We start from the raw sequence: 13,598 nt of genomic DNA, 5'->3' as shown, positions 1-13,598 counted from the left end.
AGCTCCCAATGAATGGTTTTGTATATGCTGTTACTACCTAATATTCCCCTGTACAAATAGCTGATATTTATATTTTGGTAGTTGATGAACTCTTCCCTATTTCACCCTAATCCCACAGTCTGTTCCTAATACTAATTACTATACAACACATTGGAAAATAGCAGAGATCTGCAGCATGAACTTGCAATGATGAGAACACCCACCTGCCTGCCTTTCACACTTCCACCTATTACATTTGGCCATACTTAAAACCCCACCTAATAAACAAGTAATCTCTTCACAATCTTTAGCTCTCAACAGAGCTTTTTGGAATAAATAACACTCATTTAACCTCCTATCACTCTCCCTATGCTCTTTTCACTCTCTCTACGTTTAAACTACTCTCTCTTTATGCAGTTTCCGGCTGCAATGTGTGCAAGATGGCGCCAGCAGCCGTTAAATAGTACCTATGATGCTGGAAACCCAGCCAATCACAGTAATGCCACACCAAACATGGCACCAGCATTACTGTGATTGGCAAGCCAGCTCAACATGTTCATTAGCTGCAAATAAAGTGCCAAACATGCTGGGTGGGAAACTCGGAAATACCAAGGTGAATACCTAATTACTCTTCGATAACAAATAGCCCGAATACTGTACTCTTCATGCGAGTAATGAATAGTGCAGAATGGGTTCGCTCATCTCTAATCATTGCGGATCCAATACCATTGACCACCAAAGAAAATTGAAAAAAAAGAAAGAAAAGGATCCACAGGGCCATATGAATAAAAATATGTAGCTTTATTTTACATGGTTAAAAAAGGGGTGTCCAGACAATTAAAAAACCATGCCCATTCTGACATGCGTTTCTGGCCATAGCCCTTAGTAGAATAGAATATGTGGCATGTTACAACAAACATTAGCATATAATGCAGACATGCTATGCAGACAGAAGACGAGGGAAATAGCATGTAAGCGACAATGGGGAATGAAAATGAGTGAAATTCTCAAAAGTATGGTATATTTCTATATCACAAAAGCAGGATGAGACAGCGTTCAATATTCAATCAGCCATAATTGAGGCGAAGCATATATCTGGCAAATGCGGCCTTGGAAAAAATATAAAAAAGAATGAATATAAACATGAATGACATATTTTTTTTAAATAAAATGTATTTTCATAAGTGGGAAAAAGAAATGATTAATCATCAGTAATATAAATATCACAATTTGAATTGAACATCAAGTTCATTATAAAGTGTAATGCCAGATATATGCTTCACCTCAATTATGGCTGATTGAATATTGTGCGCTGTCTCATCCGTTTTCTGTGAAATAGAAATATACCTTACTTTTGAGAATTTCACTCATTTGCATTTCCCATTGCCACTTACATGCTATTTCCCTTGTCTTCTGTCTGTATAGCTTCCATATATCTTTTTGTAAATATGCAGTCCTGTATATATTCTGTTATTTTTTTCATGAATATGTATTATATGCTAATGTATATTGTGATGTCACAAAAGGAAACCTCCTTTTAAACTATGTGAAATAAAGCTACATATTTTTATTAATATGGCCCTGTGGATCCTTTTCTCTTTACTGTTTCTACTCCGTGGGAATTGATGCCACTTTAGTGGTGTGTGACAATAAAGTGCCCGAGTCTCCCTTATGCAAGTCTATGGGTGTGAGAAAAAAATCAGACACCACACGGACCATCAGTGTGACTTGTGAGAAATACGCCCACATTTTCCTCATTTCAGCCTATTGAGCCATTAAATTTATTGGGGAAAAGCAGTGAGTCATGTAAAGCCATATGGATGTCAAACGGACACATAGGTGCGAGAAACTCCCACCATCGCATTGCAAACGCATTACACACAGATCACCATATGTAGAACATTTGTGCGACTCTTGGCCGAGAAAATCAGACTGATAAAGGGGATGGGAGAACTACAATACCCAGATAGATTAGCGAAATTAGGATTATTTAGTCTAGAAAAAAGACGACTGAGGGGCGATCTAATAACCATGTATAAGTATATAAGGGGACAATACAAATATCTCGCTGAGGATCTGTTTATACCAAGGAAGGTGACGGGCACAAGGGGGCATTCTTTGCGTCTGGAGGAGAGAAGGTTTTTCCACCAACATAGAAGAGGATTCTTTACTGTTAGGGCAGTGAGAATCTGGAATTGCTTGCCTGAGGAGGTGGTGATGGCGAACTCAGTCGAGGGGTTCAAGAGAGGCCTGGATGCCTTCTTGGAGCAGAACAATATTGTATCATACAATTAGGTTCTGTAGAAGGACGTAGATCTGGGGATTTATTATGATGGAATATAGGCTGAACTGGATGGACAAATGTCTTTTTTCGGCCTTACTAACTATGTTACTATGTTACTATGTATATGTTAAGTGTGACTCTGGCCTAATACTGTATATGGCAAATGTAACATGTACAATGTATGATTAATGTGTATCATGTATATAGCGTGTGTGATTTGTACAACATGCATCTAATCTGTAAATGACATGTGTGCAAAAAAAATGTGGGCAACATATATCTAACATAAATGCCAAAGAAATGAGCAAGAGCATAAGTTGGAATACATGCAATATGCAGGAGCACGTTCACACTGTGACCATTTCACAGACAAAACCCAAGAAAATAGCCAAATGAACATTCATCCTATAGTAAGTAAATAGGTAAGTAGTAATAGTGCATGTGAATAACATAGGTTATTTAATTAACACTATTTTGATCAAAAAAGAGTAAAAGTATATTACGAATAGTGTTGAGCGATACCGTCCGATATTTGAAAGTATCGGTATCGGATGGTATCGGCCGATATCCGAAAAATATCGGATATCGCCGATATCGATATCCGATACCAATACAAGTCAATGGGATACAAATATCGGAAGGTATCCGTAATGGTTCCCAGGGTCTGAAGGAGAGAAAACTCTCCTTCAGGCCCTGGGATCCATATTAATGTGTAAAATAAAGAATAAAAATAAAAAATATTGATATACTTACCCTCTGGTTGTCACCCCTGCAATCGCCATGCTTTTCTTCCTAAGAATGAGCGCTTTAATGACCTTCGATGACGTCACGGCTTGTGATTGGTCGCTGAGCAGTCATGTGACCACTCACGCGACCAATCACAAGCCGCGACGTCATCGAAGGTACTTAACAAGCTCATTCATAGGAAGGAAAACATGGCGATTGCAGCGGTGACAACCAGGGCCCGTCCGAGGGTAAGTATATCAATATTTTTTATTTTTATTCTTTATTTTACACATTAATATGGATCCCAGGGCCTGAAGGAGAGTTTCCTCTCGGAAATTCCGATACCGCAAATATCGGCCGATATCCGATACTTGTGGTATCGGAATGCTCAACACTAATTATGAATTAAAATTACTATTTACCGTATTCTTCAGATTTTAAGACCTCCTTTTTTCTCCCAGATTTCGGGGGAAAATTGTGGTATGTTTTATAATTTGAATGTAGCTTACTGGTGGAAGGGCACTTGCGGTGGAGAGGGGTCAAAGGGGCAGGGTCACTTGTTTCAGGAAGTTAGATATGGCAGGACCAGGGCAAAGCTGTGAGAGCAGAGATCTTAATCTGCGTGTGCGCCACCTCCAGCAGTCATTTTCCTGAAGTCCACCGCAGTGAAAACGAAGGGAATTGTCGGTATTCTTGACATTTTCTGAAAGACCGAGTCCACAGCAGCCTTGCACCACCAAACAACCCCTCCTTCCTGCTGGGGCCTGCAGCGTCACCCCAATCCTACTGCCTCCACCAGCTTCCTTCAGCAGTGGCGCTGCCTCCTGGGAACCCATTCCACCGCAGCCGCCCCCCTCCCCCCCGTAAGCTACTGTAAATGCTAACTTTAAGGGGCACCACCATTTTATTTAAAAAAAAAAAGTTTTCCTATTTTCCTCCCCAAAATTTTTATAGTCCATTGAGTCTTATAATCTGGAAAATATGATACTTATTTACTTATATATGGCAAATGCTTATTATTTTCTTGAGTTTTATATATCTAACATAAAAGTGATGTGTGTAACAAATAAATAATGTGAGTGATGAGTGCAACTAGTATATTTTTAATGTGTTGAGTGAGATTTGTAACACATCTACCTAATGTGTTAGTGCTGTTTGATCAGAGATATGATTAGAGTGGGATCTGATTTTTTTCGGAAAGAAAAAAAGTTTCTCCACCTTCTCAATTCTGTCAGTCCGTGAAAATTGGATGATTTTTTTCACGGACCCATAGGCATGAATGGGCAAGTGCAATCTAATTATCATAGGCAAATTGTGCATGCTGTGATTTTCCTATAGCATAACAGAGGTACAAGTGCTATCTGTGTAAACCATAAATAGCACTTGTCCTATTGCAATGGTTGTTTGCACGAGCCTTTATTGATATCATTTTCATGTGTGAGTGACTTCTGCATCACTTGGCTTTTTTACCAATGCTGAGATATATATATTTTAGCTAAAAAAGTACAATTTTACATTTTATTAGGTATCATAAAAGCTGGAAACAACCCTGAAGTTTTGTCAAAGTGTCAGGCATTTTAGCTCATAAAATAGCATGTCTACCACTGTTTTAAAAAAATATGCATGCATTTTGTGTTGATATAAATTTTGTCTATTCGCATGTTCCAAAGGTACAGAAATGTGTTTCCTTCTGGTAACTCTTTTTACACACTGCTATCAAATACAATGATGGTCTCTGAACAATTCTATAACCACCATTATATTCCAGTACTTATCTATAAAAAATATATTTATTTAAATAATATGCATTGATGTCTTTTATAAAAGCACTTCTTCATATTTCACTCTTTTTAAGTTTTCTTTTATTGGTACAGCTTTTTGTCTCTCCTGCCCTTTGTGCATAGAAAATTGGACCTGTAATTTAGCACAGTGGTCAATATTCTATTATCTACTGTGAAGCTTGTTTTTATAGGCTTTAAGTCTTTGTCTAGTGTGTGTTACCAGCAAAGGCTAGCTTCACTGAAAGAAATAAAGGGTGAAATACCAGTATAATGAATTTACATCACAATGACATTACTTTTATGCATGTTTAGTCTGTGTTAGGGTATGTGCACACGTATAAAGCTCCTCTGCGGATTTTTCCGCAGCGGATTTCATAAATCCGCAGTGCAAAACCGCTGCGGTTTTTACTGCGGATTTATCGCGGTTTCTACTGCAGATTCCGCTGCGGTTTTCCGCTGCGGAAAAGCATCCAAATGGTGAAAGGACAGTGGATGACAGCTACTTCATGCACAATATATTCCAGAGGAATATAGCCTGCAGATTGCTACTAAATTAGTTAAGTTTCTAAAACAGGTTAGAAGGGCAACAACTGGTAGGAGCAATCAGTTAGTTTCAGAAGCAGCAAAGTTACTAGTGACGTGTCAGTACGGCTCTATGCCCAGATAACAACTTATTGTATTTACTGTAATTTTATTTAAAAAAAAAATCAGACTATAAGAGCTCATTCAGATGCATGTACTGGGTTTCCCCAGAATTTGGTGAGTTGTATCAGTTTTTAACATCAGTGTGTAGTTAGTGTTTCAGAAGTTTTTTTCAGACAACACACTGATAGCATTTGAGTGCAGTGCGATTTTTATTTTTTTTCACAGACCCAAAGACTTGCATTGGTGAGATTGATCCCAGACTTGAATTAATATCAGACATGTCTCCGTGATTTGGTGCAGAACACTCAGTTTTGCTGAAATATATCTGAACAACACCATAAACTAATAGGTTGGCGCAGGGCCGATTTTAGACAAAGTAGGGTCCTATGCAAAAGTTAGAAAGTAAAAATAGTAGCATATATTGCACCATCACACACAAACATGTACACACTGAGGACATATACACACAAACACAAAACATATATACAATATGTATACAATGAGCACATGTATACAAATATATGTATGCACAGAGCACATTCGTACACACTAGAGATGAAAAATAACTTCAAGTAGAATTGAGTTTGTGCAGGACAATTCTCCATCAAATCAAAAGTTTAAAAATGTCCATCTTTTTCACAAATAAATAAGTAATATTGAAGAAATTTATCACTACCATGAAGAACAATATGCCACAAAAAATCAGAATTGGTGGCATCCGTTGAAGCATCCCAGAGTTATTACCTCATAAAATAAGAGTGGTCAGAATTGTAAAGTTTGGCCTGGTCATGAAGGTGCAAACAGCCTTGCGAGGTAAGGGGTCTAATCATATGGAAAATAGTTGCAAGTCAAATTTATGTTTGAGATAACCAAGATGATTGTCAATCACATGATAGTCATCTAATGTTCAAAGCAGTAGTGGATTGTGAGATATGGAGACTGAAATTCAAAAGTTCAAAACATTGTTACCCTTTTGCTCATCAGGGTAAACAGAAAATACATACAGATATATGTATACACAGAGCACATATATACAGACACATGCATACACAGAGCACATACATACAGACACATGTATGCACAGAGCACATACATAGAAACATATATTCATACATAGTACCGAGGACTTACCAGTCTGTCTCGTCTTCTTCAGTTCCTCTAGACTCCCGCAGGGTACATAACATTTGGATACATCACAGTCACATGTGACCATTATGTGTCCAAATTTCTTGATGCACTCTCAAATTGGAAACTACACTGATTATGCAGAACTGCTTTTGTGTATGTAATATTTGCATTAAGTCCTGGGTCCCCTTTTGGAGTTTGCCCACCTTCCACCTCCCACATGCATTGGCCCTGGGTAGGAGTTCTATCTGTGAAATCATTTATAGAAATTATATGTGAAAAATTAACTTTTGAATGAGCCCTAAATCTATAATCATGCATGCAAGTATTTATGCAATGGAGGTGCTTTTTATTGCAGTTTTTGAGCCAATGCTAGAAGTCAATTGAGCGGGCTGGAGATGGACAGGTTTTTCCATGTTATTGCCCAATACTTTTGAATTCATGGTTGGCTTCGGTTTAAAAACTGCATGGGTTTTTTAAGCCTAAAAGTTGCTTGATGCAGGTTTTTTTTCTGTAAACATCAATGCAATTATTAATGTGGTTTTTTTTCTGTCAAATCCACCATGTAAAACCACTCATATGTGGAGTTATATGTTTCTATTATTGCAGGCTCCACTAAACCCCATGCATAGTCTAATCCTGGAAAAAAAGGAAAGGGATTCACATTCCAGCTCGTAAAATTCCTTGATCTTTATTAATCCATGGAAAAATAGAATAAAGATGTACAAACTCCTTAGATAATGTGCACAAAAGGAATATGAGCGATGCGTTGCCATCTGACCACAGATCTTTATCAAAGCTAAATCCCTTCTGACAATGTGGGTGATATATAGTGTGCAATATCCAATCAAATAATTCCCTAGTGTCAGCTGATAATTTGAAGAGGCGCCCGACCAAGAAGAGCGACACCCATTGGACCGGACTGCCCTGCACGTGAGTTTAATATGAGTTATTTTTCTTTTCTTCTGGGTCAGGTTGGGGGCAGATATACAGCATTATAGAATGCGGTACATAAGCCCTGAAAGGTGATTGCCGTATCTCTGGTGACAGGTTCCCTTTAACATTTATCCCTACAATGGCAATATATCTTAAAAAGTATTTGCATGACTATTATTAATATAATAATAATAATAATTTTATTTATATAGCACCAACATATTTCGCAGTGCATTACAAATTATAGAGGGGACTTGTACAGACAATAGACATTACATCATAACAAAAATCACAGTTCAAAATAGATGCCAAGAGGAGTGAGGGCCCAAGCTTAGAAACTATGAGGAAAAAGGGAGACCCAAGAGGTGGATGGTAACAATTGTTTTCGTTGTTCGGACCAGCCATAGTGTAAGGATCGGGTGTTCATATAAAGCTGCATTAACCAGTTAACAGCCTAAGTATGTAGCAGTACAGACACAGAGCGAATCAATGGCAAGTCAATGCATGCGGCCAGCGGGAAAAAAGGGGTTAATAAAAGACCTGAAAACACCGCCCATATGACCAAAAAAAGGACCCATCAAATTCAGGTGACAGGTTCCCTTTAATATCATGCAGTGTATGGCAATTAGTGAATAATCTAATTAGCTGATTATTGTCTGTAATGTGACTGTGATGTGAATTACAGAAACTTTGGGCATTGTAAAACAAATAATAACCATGTATATTGTTGTGGTAACTGTTAAATCAAATTCAAAATGTTTGCTTTCACTTTATTATTTGGGTTTATTTGGTCAGATGGGTTTTTATTAAAGTGGATTTTGTTATTTGTTTTCCATAATACAATATACAGAATAACTAGTGAATATGAATACATTCCCTAAATTCACTTACTCAGTAAAGGAGGGAGCCAGTTCACATTGACTTCGCAATGAGAGTCTAGAAATGTTAAAACTTCTCCTTTAGCCATTGATGCTCCCAGTAACCTGGTGCGAATTAGCCCTTCCCTTTTCTTGGTGCGCACAATTCTGACCTTTGAATAATATGACATGTAATCCTCAAGTTTTTCCTTTAAATGATCTATAAAAGAAAGAAATGTGTTCATTAGATGTTATGAAAAATAAAAGCTATGTCAGATTGACTAGCTACTTAAAAATAGTACACATTTAAGAGACCCCTCAAAAAATTAAAATACATTTTTCAAAGATGCTATGAAAAAATTTAGGCTAGACAGACTATTCAGAACAAATTACTTTCTGCTCTACCAAATAGCAATTTTTCTTAAGGGCATATTCTAAATAGGATCTAGGAGTGATTATGCATATTGCTCTGCATTCATGGTCGCTGCCATGGTTCTTGTGTGCCAAAAGGAACTATAGTTGTGTTCACATGGTACATCTGGGCCAGGAGCATCAAGTGGTGTCTTAATTATTATTATTACTATACATTTTTATAGCGCCATTTATTCCATGGCGTTTACATGTGAATACGGGGCAAATACAGGTCCTTCTCAAAAAATTAGCATATAGTGTTAAATTTCATTATTTACCATAATGTAATGATTACAATTAAACTTTCATATATTATAGATTCATTATCCACCAACTGAAATTTGTCAGGTCTTTTATTGTTTTAATACTGATGATTTTGGCATACAACTCCTGATAACCCAAAAAACATGTCTCAATAAATTAGCATATTTCACCCATCCAATCAAATAAAAGTGTTTTTTAATAACAAACAAAAAAACCATCAAATAATAATGTTCAGTTATGCACTCAATACTTGGTCGGGAATCCTTTGGCAGAAATGACTGCTTCAATGCGGCGTGGCATGGAGGCAATCAGCCTGTGATACTGCTGAGATGTTATGGAGGCCCAGGATGCTTCAATAGCGGCCTTAAGCTCATCCAGAGTGTTGGGTCTTGCGTCTCTCAACTTTCTCTTCACAATATCCCACAGATTCTCTATGGGGTTCAGGTCAGGAGAGTTGGCAGGCCAATTGAGCACAGTAATACCATGGTCAGTAAACCATTTACCAGTGGTTTTGGCACTGTGAGCAGGTGCCAGGTCGTGCTGAAAAATGAAATCTTCATCTCCATAAAGCATTTCAGCAGATGGAAGCATGAAGTGCTCCAAAATCTCCTGATAGCTAGCTGCATTGACCCTGCCCTTGATGAAACACAGTGGACCAACACCAGCAGCTGACATGGCATCCCACACCATCACTGACTGTGGGTACTTGACACTGGACTTCAGGCATTTTGGCATTTCCTTCTCCCCAGTCTTCCTCCAGACTCTAGCACCTTGATTTCCGAATGACATGCAAAATTTGCTTTCATCAGAAAAAAGTATTTGGGACCACTTAGCAACAGTCCAGTGCTGCTTCTCTGTAGCCCAGGTCAGGCGCCTCTGCCGCTGTTTATGGTTCAAAAGTGGCTTTACCTTGAGAATGCGGCACCTGTAGCCCATTTCCTGCACACGCCTGTGCACGGTGGCTCTGGATGTTTCCACACCAGACTCAGTCCACTGCTTCCTCAAGTTCCCCAAGGTCTGGAATCGGTCCTTCTCCACAATCTTCCTCAGGGTCCGGTCTCCTCTTCTCGTTGTACAGCGTTTTCTGCCACATTGTTTCCTTCCAACAGACTTACCATTGAGGTGCCTTGATACAGCACTCTGGGAACAGCCTATTTGTTGAGAAATTTCTTTCTGGGTCTTACCCTCTTGCTTGAGGGTGTCAATGATGGCCTTCTTGACATCTGTCAGGTCGCTAGTCTTGCCCATGATGGGGGTTTTGAGTAATGAACCAGGCAGGGAGTTTATAAAAGCCTCAGGTATCTTTTGCATGTGTTTAGAGTTAATTAGTTGATTCAGAAGATTAGGGTAACAGGTCGTTTAGAGAAACTTTTCTTGATATGCTAATTTATTGAGACAGGTTTTTTGGGTTATCAGGAGTTGTATGCCAAAATCATCAGTATTAAAACAATAAAAGACCTGACAAATTTCAGTTGGTGGATAATGAATCTATAATATATGAAAGTTTAATTGTAATCATTACATTATGGTAAATAATGAAGTTTAACACTATATGCTAATTTTTTGAGAAGGACCTGTATAGACAAATACAATAAACATGAGCAAATAACAAGCACACGGGTACATAAGGAGGGAGGACCCTGCCCACGAGGGCTCACAGTCTGCAGGGGATGGGTGATGAAACACTAGGAGAGGGTAGGACAGGTTGTGCGGCGGTAATTAGTACATGCAGCAGAAGATCTCAAGGAGCCATTCATTGGGCATGATATCATGCAATAAAGCACAATACCATGGTCATCTTTTACAAGATTCTTTAAAAAAAGGGACTTGTCTGCTAAGAGATTCCCTATAAAGTGAGTTTCTTCATTTTGGGACTTCTTATTTGGAGATGAAATTACTTGAGCGGTTCCTAAGCAGATCGCTGTTCTGCCCTACCAAAACTTGATGAGGCAGCTAACATGTTTTTTTTAAGAATTATATTGATAAACTAATTTATAGAAAATATGAAATTTGATAATTAGCAAAACTAAAGAAATAGGGCATGCTGACCATAAATTATTCCTAATGCCCAGTATATTTGAACAGTCTTTTGTAAATCAATCACATACATTTATATGTCAGAAGCTGAATAAAGTGTAAAATCAGCATGACTAAATGCTTTTATGAGGAAAATTATTTGGCATATTGTCACCTGTGAAGAACACCAGCATGAATAAAATCAATGCTCTTTATTTTATTTAAAAAAGGCAAAAATATTTTATTCTATATAAATACAAAGCTGCCTCCTAAGGTAACTTTATGTGCTCCAAGTGAGAAACATATAATCTTTACATTTAGAACAATGGATCAAAAATACATCTACACATGATCCCTATAATTGCATTAAAATGCTATTTGAAAGAAAACATTTATATTTCTCACCAAGATACCACTCATTTTTAAAATATATTTTGCTTGATAAATAAAGTAATGGAATACTTTGCCAGGACTTTTAACTCAATCATTATTATTTAAAAAGCAAAGACTTAAAAACAGACTTAAGACTTAAGAAGAATGGCTGGTTCTCATTGGATTGTAATTTGCTTATTTTGTGTCCATTCAAATAGCTTACCGCCATATAATATGCTGTTAAGTCATTTCCTGGCTTACTGACCTTGATGCAGGCTCAGAAACTGGTGCCTGCACCTTTTCTGGCAAATGATGACTGTCAAATTCAGCCACCATCTGCCTCTAATAACCGCATATGAAGTATAACTCTACACACGGCTGTCACCCCGTTAAATGCTGCTATCAATCTCTTGAACAGCACTTCAGCAGGGGGGTGTCACTCCATGGTGCAATCACTAACAAATTGCCATGACTGCCTGTTGAAGACCTACAGGCTTGTCATGTTGGTTCTCCCATCAATACCAGCTGCTATAGTTTGCTACATATATGATTTTTTGCTGTATATGGCAATACTGTGGCATTGCTGTACATAGTACAATTACCACAGAAGAAGAAGAGTTAAAAAGGAAAACACGAGAAATGGAAAATAGCCATGTCAGGAAGGAGTTAATTTTTATGCATTCTGTTGCCACAAAAGTAACTAAGCTAGGTACAAGATGTGTGCATTTCCTCACAAATATACAGTGGATAGGAAAACTCTGTGTATCCCTGTTAAAATGCTATTTTTTGTCATGTAAAATATCATACCATAAAGACTAATTTCAGAACTTTTTTTTACTTTTAATGTCATCCATAATCGGTACAAAGCCATTGAAAAACCGAAATAATTTTGAAGGTGGAAAATAAAATAACAAAAGTAAAATTCTGTGGTTGCAAAAGTTTGAATACCCTCTTATAATTGGGGATGTGGTTGTGTTCAGAATTAGTCAATCACATTTAAACACATTAATCACGGTTTGTGTTTTCGATATGAGATTATTTGCTGCTTCTATAACTCTATTTTTTTTTACAAACCAGCTATTTATAGTATTTATACTCACCTTCCTAATATTGCATGCTTTTTTATTATTTAGTTATCACATTTCATGTAGTTTTTAATTATATCTAAATAAAAATTATTTTTAATCACCTTGGGATAATTATCACTCATTTTAGCCTGAGGTGGCTCTCAGTGATTTCAGTTTTTCATTGCATATATAGAGTTTTTTCCAAGTTACTAGTGGGTGTATTCGACTTGCTCTCTAGCAAGCTTCAGACGGGCCCGGACATGTACTGGCACTGCCGGATCTAAGTCCCTGGCGGCTTAGTGTGTTACTGATGGTAGCCTTTGTTGTGGTGGTCCCAGCTTTAGGCAGGTCATTTACTAGATCCTCCCATGTGGTTCTGGGATTTTTGCTCACCGTTTTTTAAATCATTTTGTCACCACGGGGTGAGATCTTGCATGGAACCCTAGATAGAGGGAGATTGTCACTTGTCTTGTATGTCTTCCATTTTCTTATTATTGCTCCCACAGTTGATTTCATAATACCAAGCTGCTTGCCTATTGCAGATTCAGTCTTCCCAACCTGGTGCAGGCTACAATTTTGTTTCCGGTGTCGTTCGACAGCTCTTTAGTCTTCACAATAGTGGAGTGCCATTACTATAGGTAATGAGTGGAGGACAGAGGAACCTCTTAAAGAAAAAGTTACAGGTCTGTGAGAGCCAGAAATCTTGCATGTTTCTAGGTGACCAAATACTTATTTTCCACTATAAATTGCAAAATAAATCTTGGCAAATTAGACAAGGTGATGTTCTGGATTTCTTTTCCCATTTTAACTCTCATAGTTGTGGTCTACCTATGATGTCAATTACAGGTCTATCTCATCTTTTTAGTGAGAACTTGCACCATTGATGGCTGACTAAATACTTGTTTCCCCACTGTATGGGGTATTTCACGTTCAGCAGATATTGTGTGACACATTTTTTTGCCTTTTTTATCCATTTCCAAGAGTGAAACTATAAAATTTGGGTCTGAAATGAAATGAAATTTGTACAAATGTAATTATTTTTTCTTCACTGACCAATGGTATAAAATTCTGTGACACACCCATGGTGTCGATATGATCACTGCACCCTTAGCATTCATTGAGAAGTGTAGTTTGC

General features: G+C 37.7%; 1 protein-coding gene across 1 annotated transcript in view; it reads right to left on the bottom strand.

Moving 5' to 3' along the window:
- Positions 1–13,598, bottom strand: part of GALNTL6 (polypeptide N-acetylgalactosaminyltransferase like 6) — a 3,161,254-nt gene that overhangs the window by 944,156 nt on the left and 2,203,500 nt on the right. The window contains exon 5 of the mRNA XM_069744235.1: positions 8,368–8,553. Coding sequence (XP_069600336.1) covers positions 8,368–8,553 — 186 coding nt within the window. The remainder of the gene's footprint in view (positions 1–8,367; positions 8,554–13,598) is intronic.

This window comes from Ranitomeya imitator, chromosome 1 (assembly GCF_032444005.1).
Source record: "Ranitomeya imitator isolate aRanImi1 chromosome 1, aRanImi1.pri, whole genome shotgun sequence".
NCBI classification, from domain to species: domain Eukaryota; kingdom Metazoa; phylum Chordata; class Amphibia; order Anura; family Dendrobatidae; genus Ranitomeya; species Ranitomeya imitator.
The sequence above is the reverse complement of the archived record's forward strand: the minus strand, read 5'-3'. Positions and strand labels throughout refer to the sequence as shown.